At 39.2% G+C, this 24480-nt stretch overlaps 1 protein-coding gene across 1 annotated transcript; it reads right to left on the minus strand.

Moving 5' to 3' along the window:
• Window positions 1–3499: 3499 nt before the first annotated feature.
• LOC119517532 (twinfilin-1-like) lies at window positions 3500–4735 on the minus strand. Its single transcript, XM_037814334.1, has one exon. The coding sequence runs from the start codon at window positions 4733–4735 to the stop codon at window positions 3581–3583; it is 1155 nt and encodes a 384-aa protein (XP_037670262.1). The 3' UTR covers window positions 3500–3580.
• Between the last annotated feature and the right edge of the window lie 19745 nt (window positions 4736–24480).

Consider the following 24480-nt stretch of genomic DNA (forward strand, 5'->3'; position numbering starts at 1 on the left):
TCAGATCTATTCTGTTTGGGTTATGCTGTGCTTCTTGGATGTGTAATTTTATATGTTTCATAAGAGATGGGAAATTTTCATTGACTACATCCTCTATAATTTCTTCTGCCCCTTTTCCCTTCTCTTCTCCTTCTGGGACACCCTTGACACATGCATTCATGTGTTTCATGTTGCCATTCTGTTTTCTGAGACATTACTCATATTTTTCCATTCTTTTCCCTATCTGTTCTTTTGTGTGTAGGATTTCAGGTGCCTTATTCTCCAGTTCCTGAGTGTTTTTTTCTGCCTCTTGAGATCTGCTGTTGTATGTCTCCACTATGTTTTTCATCTCTTGTGTTGTGCCTTCCATTTCCATAGATGCTGCCAGCTGTGTTTTCAAACTTTTGATTTCTACCTCATGTTCACCCAGTGTTTTCATTATACTCTTCATCTCTTTTGCTACATCTTCCCTAAACTTTTTAAATTGATTTGTCATTAGTTGTTTCAATTCCTCTGTCTCAGTTGAACTATAAGTTTGTTCCTTTGATTGGGCCATATCTTCATTTTCCTTATTGTAGGTTGTATTTTCTGTTGTCTAGGCAACTGGTTTCCTTGGTTACCCCAATCAAGTTTTCCCAGACCAGAACAAGTTCAGGTCACAGAATGGTGCTATATTCAGTGTCAAGTCTCCCTGAGGGTGTGTCTTAGAGTTTGACAGTTTCCTGTGAGGTCTCTACCTGCTGTCCTTTTCCTAACCTGCCCAGCAGGTGGTGCCTGTCAGCCTGTCACTCCCAACTGGTGTAAAGAGATGTGGCCCCTTTAATTGTTTCTGTTTGACTACTTTCCCCAAGGCCCTGGGGTCTGAGTTCTGAAGGGAGGTCCAGCATGAGAGCTGGACCCTACCTCCTTCCTCTTAGGGGAGCTACACTTCCTAGAGAGCTATCGTCTGCATTTGAATTACTCCTTTGTCTCTCTGACTGTGTTAAAACAACCCCTGTCTGGGTCAGAGCACTGCAAACTGAAAATGGCTGAGGCTGTCTCCACTGACCCACTCAGGTTGAGAGAGAAAAAGGGAAAAAAAGCCCCCTTTCAGAGCTAGTCCATGACCCCCCAGTTTTGCCCATCAGTCAGAGAGAGCACTCAGTCTTCTGGGCTTCCTTTCCTGGGGCACAGGCATTTTCTGGCTCTCTCAGGCCAGTCATCTTTAAAACCTTCTCTATTTTTCCTTCTTTTTTTATTTTTTTATTTTTTCCATCAGTCCCCCCTCATCTCCACTGCAGGCAACCTCAGGGTACTTTGCTGCATATTACGGGTTTGTCTGTGTTTGTAGCTTGTATTCAGCAGCCCACATTTGTTAATTAAAACCCCAGTTGGAGCCAGTCTGAGCTATATTCACATGCTCCAGGGATGCTGCTTTCTCCCACAGTGACGACTTACAGCTCAGCATGCCATGGAAGGAAGGGGCTCCCAGTGCAGTCCCACAGATTTTACTTACAGATTTTATGCTGCGATCTCAGCCATTACACCCAATCCAGGTTTATGTACAATGTGTGGACAGTCATGGTTGTCCCTCAGCAGTTGTTCCAAATTATTTACTAGTTGTTCCTGGTTGTTTATTGGTTGTTCCAGGGGACTCACTAAATTCCACACCTCTCTATGCTGCCATTTCCCCCCTCCAACCACAATAGCTTTTTTTTTTTTTTTTTTTCCAAAGAGAAAAATCTTTATTGTAATATAAAATGCACTTATAAAATGTCCACAGAAGGCATGTAATTCTTTACTGCTATCTAAATTTATCTGGAATACTTTATTCACCATCTAGATTTAGATGATGCCACCTAAAACATTCTGTAAACAATCAGTTATAATCTATAACAAATGCATCACTGATTTTCAGCAATCATTGGCTTAATAATAATTAGTTTAAGACTGTATGATCACATCTATATTCTGGAATGTCCATTTACCTTCTTGTAGTGTAGTGGAATTTAAAAGTATAATTGCACATGGATGGTGCAGAACATTCACTACTGAATTATTTTATACCCTCATGACAGGTAATATTCTTCCTGACTGCAAATAACAGCTGCAGCTATGGTCTGCAACATAGCTTCAGGCTTCTCAATGCAATAATTTGTGCATATGTCACGTCTAATGAGTGTACCCATGGAACAACTTAAAGTGTTTATCTTGAGTAAAAAAGTGCAACATTACTGTGGATTATTTTGCATGTTTAAATATTATAGTCTGATTATTTGTAAACAAACAAAACCCCACACAAGTAGTTATTTCTACTTTTAAAAAAATCTGTCAACCCATAATTATTCTAATACGCTTTTTTACTTGAACACACATTGAATGTCAGAAAGGTGCATAAACCTTAGATAATAAGGTTTAGAAATGAGTGCTTCATATTTTATACTATGAAATGTACATGTCTGATATTCATTTTATGCAGCATAAGGTTTAGATAAAGAATTTCCAAATCCTGGATCCCTCAGTTCATTTAGAAAACAACTCTTCAAAATTATGGCTCTTGGAGCAGGTTTAGCAGATTAAACATGAAGTGTCTTAGTTCCCTCTATTTCAAGTATCAAAGAAAAATGAGGCTCAACATGTCTCTAGAGTTAAAACTGAAAATGCAATGATATTAAAAAAAACAGTTGTGTGTTTTGAAATAAGATCTAAATTGAATTAAAACAAAATTCTTAAACCAAATTTATAATCTTTGTTAGGATGATAAGTACTTAAACCTTAAAATGATTCTATTAAATCTGAATATTTGTTCTAAAGTGATAAAGAACACATTGTGCCTATAAATATATGGTTTCAGAGGAAAAAGTCAATCTTGATATTTAAAACTTTTTCAACATTTTTGGCTTTAGTTTTGTTTGCTTTAAACATTAAATTTCTATCTGAACATAAATATTTGGTCTCATGGTACTTAAAATTAAGTGACTTTAGATATGGAAAATTTTTAATGCACTATAAAGAGAATTTACTAAGGCTGTTTAAACGTTGTCTTTCAATATCAGAAAATCTGCAGTATAGAAAATATATGGGACCCTTAAGGTTTCAGAGTGAGCTGATCTGACATTTCAATGCCATTTAAAAAAATGTCAAATAGAAAAGACAGCTGCAATAGAGCACTATGTTTTTAAAAACTGCAGACATGATCCCACAATCTGAAAGTTAGCACTGCTCCTCAGAATAAGCAACTTTCCACCTTTTCCTAGGCACAGGAAATTCTGAGCTTAGAAAATAATCTAATCTGGTCCTTAACATATTCACTAAACAGTATGAATATTTTAAGGTATTTCTCGTTTAAGAATTACATGAATCATGTGAAAGTGTTGAATCATCACTCTATGAAAAGTGTGCCAAAATTAAATACTACTATGTTGAACCATTTTCTGGCTTTAACTCAAAAATAGAAATCATTGAATCTTCTATAACATTAATTTTAAAAACACAGAAGTGAAAAGTGCTATTTTTTAAAAATTACAATTTTTCCCTACTTTATATCAACATGGAATGATTTCAGGTATCCTGTACTAAAAGCTAGACTTTTATAAAACTAGTAATGTTTAATATAATGATTTCAATCAGTAGTTGCTTCAGTTTCAGCTGGACCGCGAATTAGTCTTCGAATTCCTCTTTTTCCTGCAGGACCTTTTGGTTTCGCAAAACTTTGCTTATGAGCATGTTGCTTGGGGTGTACTTCTTCATAAAGGAAGTCTGCAGTCAATTCATCCCCATTATCTATCTCAATCTTTCCAATTACATCCATTTGTAGTTGTCGTTCTACAATTTCTAGCAGAGGGCTCTTGCAGCTAGAATACAACATCCGTTCTCTTATACTACATGTATATCCAGGCATTGAATAAATAAAAACTATGGACTCCAAATAGTCTCCTTCATGGGAATGTTTATACAGAAAGAAGTGATAACGTGCTGAATCTCTGGGAATCCTCTTTGGCAAATCTTTTAGTTCTGTATTTGTTGTGTTGGCCAAAATTATAATTTCATTTTTTATATCTATTTCCAACTGCACATAGTTGAGCTGTCTGTTATTCAATTTTTCCAAAGCCTGAAAAGCTTCCTGAGAAATAGGAAATGCTACCCCTTGTAGTGTTTGATGCTTAGTGTCCACACTCACATCAGTTTGTACCTCATTAATTTTAATTTGTCGTAATTCTTCCTCTGCTGCAGTCAACGGGGCAGGGGAAGATTGTGATAGCAAATATTTTTTATATCCATGTAATGATACATCTTCCTTTACTGTTCCAAATACTTCATCTTTAATGTGGCCACCTCCAAACTCCTTCTTTAGAGTTGCTCTTGTTGCTGCATACAACATTTTCTGACGAACATGAGAATGATCTGGAGACCATGCAATGAATATCCATTCATATCCCTGGGCATTCTGGGAATCTAATCTGAATAATATATAGCATGGTTGTTTGTCCTCCAGGAGGGGTAGAACAAAGGAATCATAATCCTTATCCCAGGAATCTGAAGGTTGACTACATGACCCAATCACAAGTTGCTCATTTTCAATAGATATTTTCAGAAGTCTGTATTTTCCATTTCTTGCTCTGGCAAAGATATCTTTAACATCTTCACTAGCTTGGATGCCGGTCTGGTGGGACATGGCGGCAGCCGCGGGCTCCGGGATCCGCCACTGACTGCAGCCAGCGGCCCCGGCCGAGGGTTCCAGGAAGTGGAGGCTCCTCTGCCGGCCTCCGCGCGTCATCTCCACAATAGCTTTTTATATTTAAAGGCTTAGGAAGTAATTTTTTCCACAACCATGGATAATTTTCACATCACTCAGCACTGTTCTCCTAGAAATGCTCAAGATTTCAAAAACTATAAGAGAGAAGCTTTCTGGTTAGGAAAAGAAGTGTATCATAATGCAAATATTTTACCTTTATTTTGTAATTTAGATCCTATTTAAACAATTCCTAGTTGGATCTCATTATGGCTGAGTTGAGAAATAAGTGATCAGGTAACTGAAGCTTTAGCATTTTTATTTTACATTTTCCCACATTTCCATCATGAAAGAGAAGTAGATTTGTGCATGTTTAAGGGATGAGTAAACAGATCTTCAGTTCCAAAACAAGACATTTGCCTTAATTCACCATGCTAAAATTAGAAGTAAATGTAATGATTAATTCTTACAGAACTCAATATGATTTGTTGTAGGATAATATCATGACAGCTGTAGGGCTTAACCAAATCCTAGATGACATAAGTCAACCTATGCATCTATCCTCAGAATCTGATATATGTCAAAGTGTCAAAAATCTGGGCTTGGTAAGGGTTTTGTTGCTATGTATTATCATAATTTGGCTTTAGTCCCTTTTTCTTCATTGGGTCATTTGAGCCCTATATTATCCCTTCCTGTCAACAGCAGTAAGAGTAGAGGTCTGGGAAGCTCAACCTTCTTCTGAATCTAGAACTTCCAATATTAATACCACAATGGCTTTTTATATTTAAGAGCTTAGGAAGTAATTTTTTCCAAAACTGTAGTTAATTTTCACATTACTCAGCACTGCTCTTCTAGAAATGGACAAGATTTAAGAAACTATAAGAGAGATGATTCTTGGGAGTTCTTTCCAAGTTGAACAGTCCTAGCCCTCTTAATGAAGAAGGGAGAATTTTATAAGTGAATTTACAATGTTTTCAATCTGCCATTTAAAAAATTCAGTTGTGCTGTTTTAATTGAAAAAAATTGCTACCTTCTTTCCTTTCTGTACATCATCTATTCAGCTAGCACCCTGCCTTAGAAGGAGGAAGGCTGAGGATGCCGTGAAATATGTATGCCTTCAATTGAAGTTGACCCTGTAAAATAACTGTATTAGTAAGGAACAGAAGGTACAAGGAAACAGTATTAACTGAGAAAAAGTCTATGTATAAATTCTATTTATCAAAAACTATATTTTAAGTATTTGGTAGGCACTTTAATGCACTTTAGAATGGTGAGTTCTTACAAACATCCTGAATACCAGTTTCATATTATGTATCTGAAACATTAAAAATGTTCATAACTTTATAATCACTGTAAGTCCAGTTCTAGAAATCTAGATTGAAGAACTGGTCAGACATGCATTCAAATGCCTTGTTAGTGGCTATTTAATGGAGCAGTATTTGTTAGAGTGAAAATGTGGCAACAACCAATATGCACAATGGTAGAGAAATTAAGTTAATATACTTATCCATGTAATCATATAAACCCATGTGTTTTTGACCTATAGAAGAAGTAAGAAATCACTTTGCAATGAAAGCATTTTTAATGTTTATTATGCAATACAACAGTATAAAGCCTGAAATCTTGCTTAACAGACAGAGCCCAACTGTTGGGGCAAGTTAGTTGATATTCATAAATCATCCTAGGGTGTGAAGTGATTTTAGATTCCCAGTAAAAGCAGTATCTTCTGTCATGTTCTTTCATATTCACTCATCTTTCCACCACACTCAATGGAGAGGCGACTTTGGACTTGGTGTATAATTTAGTTTCTTTTTTTATGTTAATTGAAGAGAGAGTAAGATCTTAGTGTACTTGGTGATGGCCCTAATGCCTCCATTTTATAATATAATTTGGAGCAAATAATTTTGCATAAAATGAACTTTGCACATGACAATCTTACCAGTTAAAATGGCTGGAAGCTTTGCACACAAATCTTTCTAAACTTGGGTGTGGTTTTCCTGTTTTGTTTTTTGTAATGGCCCTATCATGGTAAATGAATTTTTTTCCTTGCATATTGATTGAAATATTCCTTGGAAAGCAAATGTCTTTCTCTGTTGCTTTCTGCAGTGTCTGTTTTCCCTTTGCTGCCCATGGGGATTTCCTTCAGGGGGAGGAAAAGTCAGACTCAAAAGTGGAATGTATAGGAAGAAGGGGAAAGCATTTCCTATTTCCCATTGTCTTTCTCTCATTTCAAACACCCAATCAAGGTTCATATTTTCATGGGGCTCTGCTTTCTGAGTCTTGAGCCTGCTTCTCAGCTGCAGTGCTTGGCTCCTGGAACCCTTGTCCTTACCCTTAGCTGCCTGTCCATTGCACCTCCTTCTCTTCCTTGCCTGTTTGGGTAGTGTGAGATGGGGAAAAGGAAGATCACCATCTCCTGGATGCATTTCCTTATAGCACCATTATTATAAATGGTGTTTATGAATACAATAATAATCCATCATCTCAGCAAAATTTGGACTAGCCTCAGCATCTGATCACCATTTATAATATTTGAGTGAGGAACTCTGTTCAAGATGACAAGGATGTTTGTCTTTTTATGGTATTACATGGGTCTTGTCTTGCCTGGATTTTATTGAGCTGTAATGCAGTGATCTCTTCAGGAGATGATTCGATTTTTAGAAGCACTTTTGTCTGTCCTGGAAGATATTGGTTGACATTTCTGTGGTTGATTATGCATTTTCTCTAGCACATGATTTGATGACCTCTGATTTCAGTGATCTGGAAAATCTGTTGAAGCTGGTTGGTTGGAATTGTTTGTCAATTCACTATTTGCCAAATCTGAGTAAAAGTTCTATGATGCTTTCTGGTTAGGGATAAGGTGTATCATAATGCAAATATTTTACATTTACTTTGTTATTTAGAGCCTATTTAAATGATTCCTAGTTGGATCTCATTATGGGTGAGTTGAGAAATAAGAGATTTCAGGTAACTGAAGCGTTAGCATTTTTATTTTACATTGTCCCACATTGCCATCAAGAAAAATAAGTAGATTTTTGCATGTTTAAGGGATGAATAAACAGATCTTTAGTTCTAAAATAAGACAGTTGTCTTAGTTCACCATGATAAAATTAGAAGTAAATGTAATGATTAATTCTTAAAGAACTCAATATGATTTGTCATTGGATATCATCACAACAGCTGTAGGACTTAAGAAAGTATTGGATGATATAAGTCAACCTATGCATTTGTCCATGGAATCTGAGAGACAACATAATGTCAGATATCTGGACTTGGTAAGAGTTTTGCTGCTAAGTGTTACCAGAATTTGGCCTTTGAGCCTCTTTGTTTATCGTGTTATTTGAGTCCCATGTTTTCCCATGCTGTCTAGAGGAGTAAGAGTGGGAGTCTGGGAGGCTCAGCCTTCTTCTGAATCTAGAACTTCCAGTAATAATACCACAATGACTTTTTATCTTTAAGGGCTTAGGAAGATTTTTTTTTCCACAACCATATTTAATTTTCACATCACTCAGCACTGCCCTCCTAGAAATTTATAGGAGCTAAAAGTATAAGAGAGATGATTTTGAGAGTTCTCCCAGGTTGAACAGTCCTTCCCCTCTTAGTGAAGAAGGGAGAATTTATAAGTAAAATTAGTGATGTCATTTAAGAAATTCATTTGTGCTGTTTTACTTGAAAAAATTTCCATCTTCTTTGCCTTCCCCTTGTCATCTGTTCATCTAGCACTCTGTCTTGTAAGCAGAAAGGCTAGGATGCATGAAATATTTATGCCTTCAAGTATTTCCTTCATTGCTTATTTCTTTATGCACTTCACTTTTCTCCTAGGTCCAAGCTGGGTAAATTGCATTTACTTGAAATTTAGGGGTTAGGAATGGGGTATGAATTGATGCTTCTTCTTTTTAGTCTATCACTCCATGTTTCCTTTGAAATTCTAATATATATATTCTGTCTATCCTATATGCAATTGTTGGAAAAAGTAAAAATTAGAGAGAAATTACAAGATATTCATTCAACAAATTGCTTCAAATTTGCACAGGCAAAGTTGCCTATACTTCTTGCAGAAATTTCATCATATGCCTTTGCTTTCCTCAGGAAGAAGTGTTTGGTGTCTTATAATATGAAACCTGCATGATGTCTTGTTGGAATAATGCACAATGTTTGTTATACTTCCTGGGAATTAATAGGAATTTTTGTTTTAATTTAAAAGTACCCTTTGTGAATCTCATGGTAGTGAAACAAAGATGAAACTTGAAGCACATGGGCTCAGAAAGAAAGTGTTCACCTTAAGATTGAGAAGGACCAGATAAAGAAAATTAATTCCATAGATTATATAAATCAGAGTCCTGAAAAGCATACCATCTTTTCTCAAATCTATTTAGTCAGATGATATAAGTGCAAGATTCTGATTCAGATCAGCAGATTAGCAAAGTTTGAAATGTGACCCCAGGATCAGGGCATGTGCACATTGCTTAACTCTTCTGCATTTCTTGTGCAAAATTTCTTGTAGTCTTCAGTCATACACCATGTACTATCCTAAGTAGCCATCAGGTGGTGATGCACAGGCTAAATAGGCCAATGAATCAGGTGTCTGTTGGACCTCCTTGAACAGGTACTGCTTCAATGACCAGATGGTGTGTCATCATGTGATGTTATAGGCCTGGCACAGATTCTTTGTTTTTTTTTTTGTTTTATTTTGTTTTTGTTTGTTTGTTTGTTTGTTTAGCACAGATTCTTAATGGGAGACACTTACAGACCCCTCTACTCACACTGGAAGATAATCATGTGAATTTCCTGTTTGTTAAACAATTACTTGTGCACAATAGCATTTTCTGAAGATATTCTAAACTGTCCCCATTTTGCTAAATAATTGTTATGGATTGAATTGTGTCCTGCAAAATGATATGTTGAAGTCCTAATCCCCAGTACTTCAGATGTAACCTTATTTGGAAACAAGGTATTTACCAATGGATGTAGGCAAGTTTAAATAAGATCACACTGGAGAAGGTTGGGACTGGTGTCCTTAGAAGAAGAGGAAGTTTGGGTCCAGAGAGAGGGGTGTAACACCATGGGATGACTGAGGCAAAGAATGCCATGGATTGTCAGCAAACCACCAGAAGCTAGAAGAGACATGGAACAGATTCTTCCCTGTGGACTTGGAAGGAAGCTGGTCCATGCCAACATCATGATTTTGGACTTTCAGCCCCAGAACACTGAGATGATAAATTTGTTTTAAGCCACCCAGTTGGTTGTATTTTGTAAGAGCAGCCATAGCAAACTGGGACAGTTTTTGGTACCAGGAAGTGGGTTGCTGTTGTAACAAATAACTAAAATTTTGGAAGTGACTTTGTAATTGGGTAGTGGTTAGAGGCCAGAAGAATTTTGAGGAGCTTGATAGTAAAAGTCTAGATTGCCTTGTAGAGACTCTTAGTAGAAACATGGATGCTAAAGGTGATTCTGGGAATGGCTCAATAGTTAGGAGAGCTGGGGAAAGGTTGTACTGTCTTCAAGAATATGTAGATCATCATGAACAGAATGCAGCTGGAAATATGAATGTTAATGGTGCTAATGGTGAGCGCTTAGAAAAAAATGATCAAGGTATTGTTGGGAATTGGAGGAAAGGCATTCCTTTGTATAAAGTGTCAGAGAACTTGGAAGAATTGTGTTCTGATGTTGGAAGGAAAGCAGAACTTGTAAGCAATGAGCTTAGATGTTCATTTAAGATGTGCAAGCAAAGTGTGGAAGGTATAGCCTGGTTTCTCCTTACTGCTTGCAGTAAAATGTGAATGGAAAGAGATAAATTGAAACATTAACTTTCAAGCAAAAAGGAGTCAGCAATTGATTTGGAAAATTCTCAGCCTATCTATATACCTTACTCTGAAAACAGATCCATGGATGTGGTTGGACAACCATTTATTTGCTAAGAAGATTATTTGTGTCTGATTTGTGGATCCAACCAACCATATCTACAGAAACCAGGAATGAGACACAGTTATCCAGGAAATATCTGTGGAGTATGCTCTCATCTAATGGCTTAGACCCTGCCAGTATGACAGTAGATCAACAAGGTTTTTGAGAATTTTGTATCAGCAGAAACACTGCCATCCTGGATTGAAAGGGACAGAGATGGGGTGAAATAAAGGAAGAGATGCCAAAGGCAGAACCAGGAATGCAGAGGTCTGGGATGAAGGCAGATCCTTGGCTGGAAAGGAAAGGTCCTCTGCTCTAGTATCTGAAGTCTGGACTTGTTTTCAGAGAAAGTGTGGCTGTTGTCCCAGGGTGCCCAGAGGATTGAGCATCAAGCTACGGAATATTGTCCTGAGGCCTTGAAATTTAATGAGTTTCAGACTTGCCTAGGACCTGTGATCCCTTTTTCCCTTCCAGTTTCTCTTTTTGGTATGGGAATGCCTGTCCTACATCTGCCCCACCATTTTATTCTTGAAACAGAGGACTTGTTCTTTAGGTTTCACACCCATCCTAATTAGATGTGGGGTTGCACTTAGAGTTGATGCTGATGCTGATGCTGGATGCTGGATTGTTTACACTTTTTCTGATTTTACACAGATGGGGTGATTTATTTTACATGTATGAATGATATGAAATTTGGGGGCCAGAGGGCAGAATGTTATGGATTAAATTATGTCCTCCAAAAAGCTATTTTGAAGTCCTAAACTCTAGTACCTCAGAACATAACTTTATTTAGATATAGGGTCATTACCAATGGAGGGAGGCAAGTTAAAATAAGCTCATAATGGAGGAAGTTGGACCGTTAATCCAGGATGACTGGTGTCCTTATAATAAGATGACACCATGGCACGACAGAGGCAGAGAACACCATGGATTGCTCACAAACCACCAAAAGTTAGAAGTGGGATGAAACAGTCTTCTCTGTAGACTTGGAAGGAAGCTTGGCCCTGCTAACATTTTGATTTTAGACTTCTAGTCTCCAGAAATTTGAGACAGTTTCTGTTGTTTAAATCCATCTAGCTTGTGATTCTTTGTTATGGCAGCCACAGCAAACTAAGGCAACAACTTCTTCTTGGGCTGAAAACACCCATTTCTGTCCCCACTCCAGTGCTACAGTGTGATGGTTAGGTTTATGTGTCAATTTGGCCAGGTGATGGTGCCCAGGTGTCTGGTCAAACAAGCACTGGCCTAACCATTACTGCAAGGACATTTATGGCTGGTTAACAAACCAGATCAGTCAATTGACTGCACCTAGGGCTGATTACATCAATGTCTTCCACAATGAGAGGATTCAATCAGTTGGATTTCATCCAATCAGTTGAAGACTTTTAAGGGAGAAGAGAGAGAACTTTCACTTCTTCTTCAGCTAGACAGAGTCTCCTGAATAGTTCACTGGACATCTTATTTAGAGTTGACAGTTTGCTACCTGCCTTACAGAATTTGGGTTCATGCATCCCACCCTAGGGAATTTGAACTCACGCATCCCCATGGTTGCATGAGACACTTTTATAAAATCTTATATTTACAGATATCTTTTGTTGGTTCTGTTTCCCTAGAGAACCCTAACTAGTACAGCTTGATACTTGGAGTAGTTCTTGAGAAACAGAATCTTAAAATGTTGTTTTTTTTTAATTTTATTGAGATTGTTCAAATACCATACAATTATCCAAACATCCAAAATACACAATCAATTGTCCATGGTACCATCATACAGCTGTGCATCTATCACCACAGTTAATTTTTTTCCAATTTTTAGATCATAGTATTGGTATAGTACATTTGTTTCTGTTGATGAAAGAATTTTAATACTGTTAACTGTAGTACATAGTTTGCAATAGGTATACTTTTCCCTATATACCCCTCTATTATTAGCTTCTAGTTATAGTGCCATACATTTGTTCTAGTTCATGAAAGAGATTTCTAATATTTGTACAGTTAATCATGGACATTGTCCACCATAAGGTTCAATGTTTTATACATTCCAGTCTTTTAACCTCCAACTTTCCTTCTGGTGATATATGTGACTCTGAGCTTACCCTTTCCATCACATTTACAGACCATTCAGCACTGTTAGTTATTCTCACAATAGCATGCTACCATCACCTCTGTCCACTTCCAAAAACTTAGGTTCAACGTAGTTGAACTTCTGTTCATAATAATCAACTGCTCCCCATTCTTTAGCCTTGTTCTATATCCTGTTAACTTATATTTCATGTCTATGTGTTTACATGTTATGATTAGTTCATATCAGTGAGACCATGCAATATTTGTCCCTGTGTGTCTGGCTTATTTCACTCAGTATATTGCCCTCAAGATTTCTTCATCAACCTGTTTTTTTAAAGATGTTTTTGTTCACCTACCATACTTTCCATCCTAAGTAAACAATCAGTGGTTCCCTGTATAGTTACATATTTATGTATTCACCACCATCACCAGTATCTGTATAAGGACATCTCCATTTCTTCCACCAAGAAGGATGAAGAGTCAAAGAAGGTAGAGAGAGAAAGGAAAAAGAAAAAGAAAGAAGAAAAATGACAGCTAAAAAGCAATGAAATGAAAGATAGAATTAAAATAAAGTAGAATAAAAAGGTCAGACCACATCACCAATGCCAAGAGTCCCATACCCCTTGCCTATAATCCCCTCCCACAGGCAGTTAGCTTTGATACACTGGCTCTGCTACATCCAAGACAAAGTTTCTGTTAACTATAGTCTCCAGCTTGCATTGATTGCATTTTTCCCCAATACCACCCCATTTTCAACACCCTGCAAGGTTGACATTCATTTGTTCTCCCTCATGTGAAAACATATTTATACATTTTATCACAATTGTTGAACATGCTAGGTTTCACTGAGTGACACAGTTCCAGTCTTCATCTTTCCTCTTTCCTTCTGGTGTCCCACATGCTCCTGACCTTCCTCTTTCAATCATATTCATAGTCATCTTTGTTCGATGTACTTAAATTGCTATGCTACCATAACCCAAAATTATTTTCCAAACCTCTCATTCCTGTCTTTCACTATTTGTCTGTAGTGCTCCCTTTAGTGTTTCCTGTACAACAGGCATCTTGTTCACAAATTCTCTCATTGCCTGTTTGTCAGAGAATATTTTAAACTCCCTCTCATATTAAAAAGTGTTTTTACCATTGGTTTTCTACTCTGATTAGATTCAAAGGCACTAATGACTCCATTTTCAATAATCAAGATGGCACTGACAGGAGGGGATGAGCAGTGCCTCATAGGCAGATTGGCAAATAATCTGATTCCTCTCAGAGCTTCTGTTCCCTAAAATTTACAGCAGGATGGTCATCCTTGTCTTGCTGAGTTCTGAAAATCAGAGACAAGGCATGATAAGATACATGAAAGGTTTCTGAAGAGTATCTAAAAATCCCATGGACATTTCCTTTCTTTCTCTGGGTTGTTCATAAGTCAACAACCATTTGTGTGGTGCTGGTAAAGGGATGGCTGGGAACATTCTGAAAATGATACCTGTCTGCATGGAATACACTTTTGTATTATATGTGGACTTCCTCTACAAATCCTCTAGGCATGCCCTTTGTCCTGGGTTACTTTGCAGGCACAGGCTTAGCCATGTATGGTGGTGTCCATCCACTGCCCTAAGCTGACAGTGGAACTAATGGGGGGAGCATGGTTTCTGGCAGTGATTCTTCTCTTTTGGAAAATGATGGTGGGGTTGGTGGTGGGTTTGTGGATCCTCACACCTGCTTCAGTGTGTTTTGGCTTTTGGGGGTGATGGTGCTTTTGTCTGTGACATCAAAGTATTTCAAAACTTTAACCGCTTCTATTGTGCAGAACAAAATGGATGCAGGAGGATTTCCATTTTTTCCAGGATTCCCCCAACTGCACTACCCTGTGGGAGGCCCTCTCTCACCACTGTTGCAATATGGGCCACCTCCTCCACCCTGGCAGCCTTTAGGGCCTCACCCAACACATCCACCTCCACCAACTGGTGAGAAAGATCTGGACTGCATGAATGGACTTGTAATGTGTACCCATCCTTTCTCTCATCCATTCCACAGACTTTGCAATGAAGGGGTGAACCTGGTTGAGGACACTGTGACTCTCCTAAGGTTTTTAGGACACACACTGGGCTTCATCATCTCCCCACACTGAGCTGGACAGCAGGTTTCTCTTCTAGACAAGGAAAGAGTTTGTTTATAGAAAGCCAGAAATGTCAGTTTTGCAGATGTGCATTGAACATCTTGTGGGTGCCCAGTTTGGAAGGGATATGACAAGCCCCTAACTTCAAGAGCTTAATATGTCCTAGAAGAGAAATACATACATTAAATGGCACAAGGCTCATGATCACTAGCAATGCAAGCACCAGAGAAGGGCTCCAGTGTACAATAGAGAAAGAATTTCTGTAAAGCCTACTAAGACCCACAGTTTTGTTGTCTAAGAAACATGTATGACATCGGTTATATGAGGTCATTGTAAGGATTAAAAGTCAGAGTAAATAGAGAAAGTATCTGACAAAATGTCTGGGTTGGGTAATCAGTCTTCTCACAGTTTAAATAAATATGTTTGCACACAGATTATCCAAAGATGTTCACCGAACTACATTAAACTAAACTAAGGTTATATACAGTGTAGATCCAGAGATTTGCAATCAGTGTTTCAAAAGATAAGGGAAAGTCTTCCTCTTTTATTAAAATTCAGCTTCCACCAGTTAAATAAAGGATAACTGTACACAGTTAATTAAATTCAGAGATCTTTATCAGAGGTCTGAAGACAAGTTTGTTTTCATTACATAGAGACACATAGAAGCAGGCAACAGTAATACATTCATGAGGGGCCCTGGAAATATCATAGAGGAGAAAATGTATATAAGAAAAAATATGATCAGATTGAAATAAATGAGATGTTTTTGCTTTACAGGACAATCAGCTTGAGATGAGGAGTGGACCTTGTTAAGCAAATCTCAGACAATAAATAAAATTTAAATTCTCAGGCAATACATAAATATTTTTTCACATAAATGAAATCATTCAATATGTGGTCTTTTGCAACTAGGTTCCTTCACTTAGCATAATGTTTACAAATTCCATTCATGGCATAGCATGTATCAGTACTTCATTCTTTTGCTGAACCATATCCCATTGTGTGGATACACCATATTTTTAAGTCATTTCATTAGCTGATGGACAGCCACATGCTTTTTTGGCTTGCTTTCTATCCATTGACCCTTTCTCTACACCTTGGACCATATCACCCATAACATAGTCCCCATAAATTCCCAATTTTATTCATTTCAGTCTTGGATCACTGCCTCCCGTTTTTTTTTAGATCACTTACTCTACTGTCCCCACCATTGAAATTCTTTTCTTAAGAGACTGCCAACACAAAGTTCTCCCCAACTTCCTCACTCTGCCTGTGTGCTCTGGTATCTTCATTTCTCCCCATACATAGACTCCATATTCCACCATCAGCACTCCCATTCAAATAGCCTCAAACTGTTTTTTCTTCTCTCTCACTCTCCACTCTCCTTGCTTCTTAAAATATAGCAAGCTGGGTGAGTTATAAGAATTTACTGCTTAGGAGTCTGTACTTAAACAGCAAAATATCATACACCAATGGATTCCTATCCACATAAAACCAAGATCACCCATATCAAATGGGCACTCAATACTTTCTATCCATTATTACCAGCTCCTGATTCTGCCTAGGAAGAGTCCTCTCTCAGGAAACTGACTACCTAATGGAAAGAGACCTAGCACCATTCAGTGAAAAATTTGGTTTTCCTCCAGTAAAGTTCACCAGCTGACAAGGCTGCTCTTAGAGGTTCTATTCAGCTTTTTTATTGCCTAATGTGCCAGTTTGAATGTATTGTGTCCCCCAAATGCCATTATCTTTGTGGTCTTGTGGAACAGACGTTTTGGTGCTGGTTAGATTTGCTTGGAATGTGCCCCACCCAGCTGTGGGTGGTGACTTTGGTGGGATACTCCCATGGAGGCGTGACCCCACCCATTCAGGGTGGGCTTTGATCAGTGGAGCCATATAAAGCATGCTGACTCAAAGAGACTGAACGCAGTGCAGCTGTGAGTGATGTTATTTGAAGAGGAGCAAGTTTGCTAGAGGGGAATGTCCTGGGAGAAGCCATTTTGAAACCAGAACTTTGGAGCAGACGCCAGCCATGTGCCTTCCCAGCTAAGAGAGGTTTTCCGGACGCCATTGGCCGTCTCCAGTGAAGGTACCCGATTACTGATGTGTTACCTTGGACGTTTTGTGGCCTTAAGACTGTAACTGTATAGCCAAATAAACCCCCATTTTATAAAAGCCTATCCATCTCTGGTGTTTTGCATTCTGCAGCATTAGCAAACTAGGACAGATTTTGGTACCGAGAGTGGGGTGTTGGTGCTGCTGAGTTTGCAAATACCAAACATGTTGGAACAGCTTTTTAAATGGATAAGGGGAGGACTATGGAAGAATTGTGAGGAGCTTGATAGAAAAGGCCAAAACTGCTTTAAAGAGACTGTTTGTGGAAATATGGACTCTAAAGATACTTCTGATGAGGCCTTGAACAGAGATGATCAATGTGTTGTTGTGAACTGGAAGAAAGGCAAACCTTGTTTTAAAGTGGCAGAGAATTTGGCAAAATTGAGTCCTGGTATCAGATGGAAGGAAGAATTTAAAAGTGACAAACTGGAATACTTAGCTGAGGAGATCTCCAGACTACCTGTGGAGGATATACCCTGGCTTCTCCTTGCAGCTTATAGTAAAATGCGAGCAGAAAGAGATAAACTTAGAACTGTACTCTTGGGTTCAAAGAGACCAGAAGCTGAAAATTACGAGCTTCCAGGGGGTGGAATCCCAGAAGCTACAGACCAACATGAGGATGTAACCAAACATGGAACCCAGCCGCCATTTCAGTACAAGCCAAGATTGGAAAAGGAGTTAAGCAGAAAGGATTTGTGGAAAGTCCTATTGTCTGATGGCTTTGACCCCTGCGTGCTTCATGCAAAGCCAACAGAATTTTTGCAAGATCCTTATAGACAGAGGCATTGCCAGTCTGGACTGGAGGAGACAGACAAGGAAAAAATTAAAGGAAAAATTTCTTCAAAGACAGAGCCATGGAGGTTGAGGTCTGGAGTCAGGAGGTCTCGGGCTGGGAGAGCGGAGGAGCCCACATCCATAGAAAGGGTGAGTTTGCCCTGGAGGTTGAGGGTGGGCTTTCCGCCTCGATGCTCTGGAAGAGTTTTGCCACCTCAGGTCACAAAGAGGTTGGAGCACATTCCCCGGGAATTGGGGAGAGCCTGGCTGCCACCCCACTGTTCTGAAGGGGTTGAGCGTGTACCCCGGAGATGGAAGGGAATCCGGGAGCTGCCCCGATGTTTGAGGAGGGTGGGGCCAAGAAGGTGGTCTCCCCAATGTGTGGATATGTTGGAGTACTCACCTAAGCGTTTGGAGAGGAAAGGGCTGCCGAAAAGGCCCTTAGGAAGGGTTAGGCTCCCGCTCTCTCAAGCCCCAAGGATGCAACGTTGTTCTGTTAATGACTCTCAGACTTTGAAATCTAATGGAGTTTGTCCTGCAGGTTTTAGGAACTGTTTTGGTCCTGTTAACCCTGTTTTCCTTACTGTTTCTCCTTATGGCAATGGAAATGTTTATCCTATGAATGTCCCTCCTTTGTATATTGGAAGCATATAACTTGTTCTAAGTCCACAGATCCAAAGCTAAAGGAAAAGTATGCCTTAGGACTGACCACGCCTATATTTGATTTTGATGGGATCTTGTACTTAACTATTGTTACTGAAATGACTTAAGTTTTTGTGATATTGTGATGAAATGAATGTATTTTGTATTTGGAAAGATAATGTCATTTTGGGGTCCAGGGGGTGGAATGTGCCAGTTTGAATGTATTGTGTCCCCCAAATGCCATTATCTTTGTGGTCTTGTGGAACAGACGTTTTGGTGCTGGTTAGATTTGCTTGGAATGTGCCCCACCCAGCTGTGGGTGGTGACTTTGGTGGGATACTCCCATGGAGGCGTGACCCCACCCATTCAGGGTGGGCTTTGATCAGTGGAGCCATATAAAGCATGCTGACTCAAAGAGACTGAACGCAGTGCAGCTGTGAGTGATGTTATTTGAAGAGGAGCAAGTTTGCTAGAGGGGAATGTCCTGGGAGAAGCCATTTTGAAACCAGAACTTTGGAGCAGACGCCAGCCATGTGCCTTCCCAGCTAAGAGAGGTTTTCCGGACGCCATTGGCCGTCTCCAGTGAAGGTACCCGATTACTGATGTGTTACCTTGGACGTTTTGTGGCCTTAAGACTGTAACTGTATAGCCAAATAAACCCCCATTTTATAAAAGCCTATCCATCTCTGGTGTTTTGCATTCTGCAGCATTAGCAAACTAGGACACCTTACTATTATTTTTCTTTTTTAATGTAATTTTATTGAACTATACTCAAATACCAAATAATCCATCCAATGTATACAATAAAAGGCTGGTTTCTTTGAAACCAAGAGCTCATTTCTCAGCTTATCTCTGTCCTCTCGCATTTTACTGTAAGCTGCAAGGAGAAGCCAGGGTACATCCTCCACATTTAGTCTGGAGATCTCCTCAGCTAAGTAATCCAGGTTTTCGCTTTCAAATTCTTCCTTCCATCTGACACCAGGACTCAATTTTGCCAAATTCTCTGCCACTTAAAAATAAGGATCTCCTCTTTTCCAGTTCACAACACATTCATCATTTCTGTTCAAGGCCTCATCAGAAGTATCTTTAGAGTCCATATTTCCGTAAACAGTCTCTTCAAAGCAGTTTAGGTCTTTTCTATCAAGCTCCTCACAATTCTTCCAGAATATTCCCCTTATCCATTTAAAAAGCTGTTCCAACATATGTGGTATTTGCAAACCCAGCAGCAAAAGCAACCCACTTCCCTGGTACCAAAATCTGTTCTAGTTTGCTAATGCTGCTGGAATGCGAAACACCAGAGATGGATTGGCTTTTATAGAAGGGGGTTTATTTGGTTGCACAGTTACAATCTTAAGGCCATAAAGTGTCCAAGGTAACAATCAACAATTGGTACCTTCACTGGAGAGTGGCCAATGGCGTCCAGAAAACCTCTGTTAGCTGGGAAGGCATGTGGCTGGCATCTGCTCCAAAGTTCTGGTTTCAAAATGGCTTTCTCCCCAGAATTTCCTCTCTAGGCCACAGCTCCTCTTCAAAATGTCACTCTCAGTTGCTCTTGGGGCATTTGTCCTCTCTTAGCTTCTCTGGAGCACGAGTCTGCTTCCAACAGCCATCTTCAAAATGTCACTCTTCTGCAGTTCCTGTGCTTTCTTCAAAGTGTCCCTCTTGGCTATAGCAAGCTCACTCCTTCTGTCTGTGCTTATATAGTGTTCCAGTAATCAAGGCCCATGCTGAATGTGTGGGCCATGCCTCCATGGAAATTGTCTCATCAGAGTCATCACCCACAGTTGGGTGGGGCACATTCTCCATGGAAACACTCAAAGAATTACAATCTAATTAAAATTGATAGGTGTGTCTACACAAGATTACATCAAAGATAATGGCATTTGGGGGGACATAATACATTCAAACTGGCACACTCCCCCTCCCCATTTTCCATTTACTTTTTTTAAATACAGTTTTTTTTTTTAGATATTTTCACTGACCCTAAGTCACCCACAGTGTACAATCAATTATTCACAGCATGATCATACATTTTTGTGTTCATCACCAGAATCAATTTTTAACCTTTTCCTTACTCCAAAATAAAAATAATAGCAAAAAGAACACCTAGATCTTTCCATCCCCTCCATCCCACCCTATCCTTCATCTAATTTCTGTCCCCATTTTTCCACTCAGCTGTCCATACACTGGATAAAGGAAGTGTGAGCCAAAAGTTTTTCGCAATCACACATCACACTGTGCAAGCTACAAAGTTATATAATCATCTTCCAGAATAAGGTCACTGTATTGCAGTTCGATAGCTTCAGGTATTTTCCTCTATCCATTCCAACAAACTGAAAGGTGATATCTATATAGTGCATAAGAATACACTGCAGAGTGTCCTCTCAACTCCATTTGAAATCTCTTAGCCACTGGAACCTTATTTTGTTTCATCTCTCTTCCCCTTTTGGGTCAAGAAGATCCTCTGAATCCCACAGTGCTGGATCCAGACTCATCCCCAGGAGTCACTTCCTGCATTGCAGGGGAATTTACACCCCTGGGTGTCATATCCCATGTAAGGGGGCAGTAATGAGTTCACCTCACAGGTGAGCATAGAGAGAGGAGGGCCACATCTGAACAACATAGAGGCTCACTGGGGAGGATTCCTAGGCACAATTATAAGTAGGCTCAGCATCTTTGCAGCAACTAGCTCACAAGGGAGATGCCCACTAAATTGCAATTTTCAATGTTTGCAGTAAAATCCACAATAACCCAGGAGGGGAGGTCCAACATTCCCACATTTCTCCCCAGTTCCTCAGGGGGCCTCACAAATACACTTTTACTCTCTGTCCATATCACTCTGGGATGTATCAGAATTTCACCCCAGTCTGTACTAACTCATCAAGTCCCACTTCCCTGTCATAGCTCCATGCACCTATGGTGTTCATACAAGCTGATCCTACAGGTTAAATCATCTAGTGTGCCACAGAAAATATAGATCCTGCACCAAATAAATATCTCCTCCCTTGGTCTCACACAAAAGTTGTAGTTTCAAAACCCAGTCGGTATCATCCTTTACCCTTGGGCCTGATTTGCCTTAGTCCTAACCATATCTGCTTAGTTCATATCTAATTGGAGTCTAAACTTTTTCAGCTCTCTCAACAGTTGCCTTATGGGGTAATATTGATATTCATAGATGCCAAGCTCTAGCTCCAAGTTGCAGATGTCACACAGATACCCAAAGTACCAGAGATTGACCAGGTTACACACAAGGAGCTCAGCATCTAAGGATTTAGAGATAACCACTACAACTCAGAAATAGATGTGGCTACTATAAAAGCTTACAATCTATGGACCATTACAATAAGCATTCCCCTGATAAGGTGTCCCTTAAGATTTAGTTCTCAGAGTTTACACATTGTCATTAGCCCATATTAATGAGGCATTATGTTTGTCCTCTCATTTCTGGCATGCTTCACTCAAAATGCTGTACTCAAGATCCATTCACTTAGTTGCATGTCTCACAGCTTCATTTCTTCTTGTAGCTGCTCAATATTCTATTGTATGCATACACCACAGTTCACCATTCTGTTCATCAATGTACCCCCAAGTGACCTCCATCCACAAGTACACAAGTACAGATTTCTCAGTGGAAACAAAGGAGGTTAGAAGGCAGTGGTATGATATGTTAAGACACTGAAAGAGAAAAACCACAAACCAAGAATTTTATATCTGGCAAAACTGTCCTTTAAATATGAGGGAGTTTACAATATTCTCTGACAAACAGTCAATGAGAGAGTTTGTGAACAAGATATCTGCTGTACAGGAAATACTAAATGGAGTACCACAGACAGGAAAAGACATGAGAGGTTTGAATTACAGTGTTGGGAGATGGTAGCGCCATAATGTAAGCACACTGAACAAAGTTGACTGTGACTACCATTGAAAAGAGAAAAGTTAGGGGCATGTAGGACACCAGAAGGAAAGGTAGAAGATAAAGACTGGGACTGTGTGGCTTAATGAATCCTAGAGAGGTCAATGATTGTGACAAAATATAAAATATGTTTTTGCATGAGGGAGAACAAATGAGTGTCAACTTTGCAAGGTGTTAAAAAGGGGTGGTATTGGGGGAAAAACACAATCAATGTGAACTAATTTCTACAGTTAACAGTAACATTGCAACATGCCTTCTTTAATTGTAACAGAGGCAATGTACCAAGGCTAAATGCATATAGGAGGGGGACATAAGGGAGGGGTATTGGATTCTTGGCATTAGTGTTGCTGTCTGACTTTTACTGGTATTTTATTTTATCTTAACCTTTTCTTTTGTGCCTTTTTGGTTGCCTTTTTTCTTTCTTTTTTCCTTTCATTTGTCTTTTTAGTTTACTCACTCTTCCTCTTTCTTTGTGGCTGTGTTTTATCTTATTTTTACTTTTTTTTTATCCTTTTTATTATTCTTTTGTTTCAGTTCTTTCTCTGAGTAATGAATATATGTAAGTGCTAATTGTGGTGACAAATGCACAACTATATGATGATACTGTAAACAATTCATTGTACACTGTGGATGATTATATGATATTTGAATATATCCTTATAAAATTGCAGGGAAAAATATAAACAGAGGGACACAAGTACAGAGCTTGGAGAGAGAGATGTATGCATTCATTGTTGGTGGGGAGTAGAATGATGTAGACTATCTGGAAGACAGTGTGGTGGCTCCACAAGAAGCTAGGTATGTGGGTGTCGCAAGGTCCTGCAACCCCCCTATGGGGTATATGCTTGGAAGATCTGAGAGCAGGGACATGAATGGACATTTGCACACTGGTGTTTATGGTGGCAGTATTCCCTTGTGTGTTGTGGATTGCTTTTCTCTTGCTGCTTGCAGAATTCTCTCTTTGCCTTTGACATTTGATAATCTGAATATTAAGTGTCTTGGTGTAAGTCTATTTGGATCTATTCTGTTCGGAGATTGCTGCACTTCTTGAATCTGTAATTTTATGTCTTTCATAAGGGATGGGAAATTTTCAGTGACTATTTCCTCCATTATTGCCTCTGCCCCTTTTCCCTTCTCTTCCCATTCTAGGACACACATGACACTTACATTCATGCACTACATGTTGTCACTCAGTTCCCTGAGAAGTTGCTCATATCTCTCCATTCTTTTCCCCATCTATTGTTCTGTGTGTAGGGTTTCAGATATCCTGTTCTCCAATTCATGAACCTTTTCTTCTGCCTCTTGAAATGTACTGTTTTATGTCACCACTGTGTCATTCAACTCTTGTGTTTTGCTTTTCATTCCCATAAGTTCTGCCCACTGTTTTTCAAATTTTCCATTTATTTCTAGTGTTCACCCAGTGTCTTCTTTATATCCTTCATCTCTTTTGCCATATCTTCCCTCAATTCATTGAATTGACTTTTGAATTGATTTAGGAGATTTGTTTGATTAATAATTAGTTGTTCAATTCCTGTATCTCAGTTGAATTAAAAGTTTATTCCTTTGACTGGACCATATCTTCATTTTTCCTACTGTGATTTTGTTTCCTAGGCATCTGATTTCCTTGAATGCCCCAGTCAGATTTTCCCAGAGCAGAGGGGCTCAGGTCTCAGGAAGAGGCTGTGTATTCAGCATTAGGTTTCCCTGAGGGTGGGTCCTAGAAGATTGACAGACATTCCTGTAAGGCATCTAGACTCTGTGCTTTCCCTTTGCAGCCCAGCAGGTTGCAGTTGTCAGCATGTAGCTCCCCACCAGTGTAAAGATATGTGGTCCCTTTAATTCACAGTGGCCCCTGACCTGGTGAGGGTCTGAGAGTTTCAGAATCCAAGCTTAAGTTGTTTCTGGTTTGTTTTCCCACAAGCAGTAGGGTCTGATTTCTCTGAGGGAGGGTAGCCACTTGAGTTTGTCCCACTCCCCTTTTCATAGGGAAGATATGCCCCCAAGGGAGTTATCTTCTCTGTTTGAATTCCTTCTTTGTCTTTAACTCCACTGTTGTCTAGGTCAGAAGAGAACTGAAGGTGCCTGAGGCTTCCTCTAGTTGGCTGCTTAGAGTGAGAGAAAAAAAAATGGGAAAAGAGTAAAAGTCCCTTTACAGAGCCAGTCCCCAGTCTGTCAGCTTTCATGGGACACAGTCACCTTCCAGTATTCTGAAAAGTCTCTGTTTTCCTTTATTTATGTATTTTTCCCATCATCCCTGCCTCCTCC

The sequence above is a fragment of the Choloepus didactylus genome, chromosome 21 (genome assembly GCF_015220235.1).
Source record: "Choloepus didactylus isolate mChoDid1 chromosome 21, mChoDid1.pri, whole genome shotgun sequence".
NCBI classification, from domain to species: Eukaryota; Metazoa; Chordata; class Mammalia; order Pilosa; family Megalonychidae; genus Choloepus; species Choloepus didactylus.

Coding starts and splice junctions, on each gene's coding strand:
- LOC119517532 (XM_037814334.1), bottom strand. CDS start 4,735: ATGACGCGCGGAGGCCGGCAGAGGAGCCTCCACTTCCTGGAACCCTCG.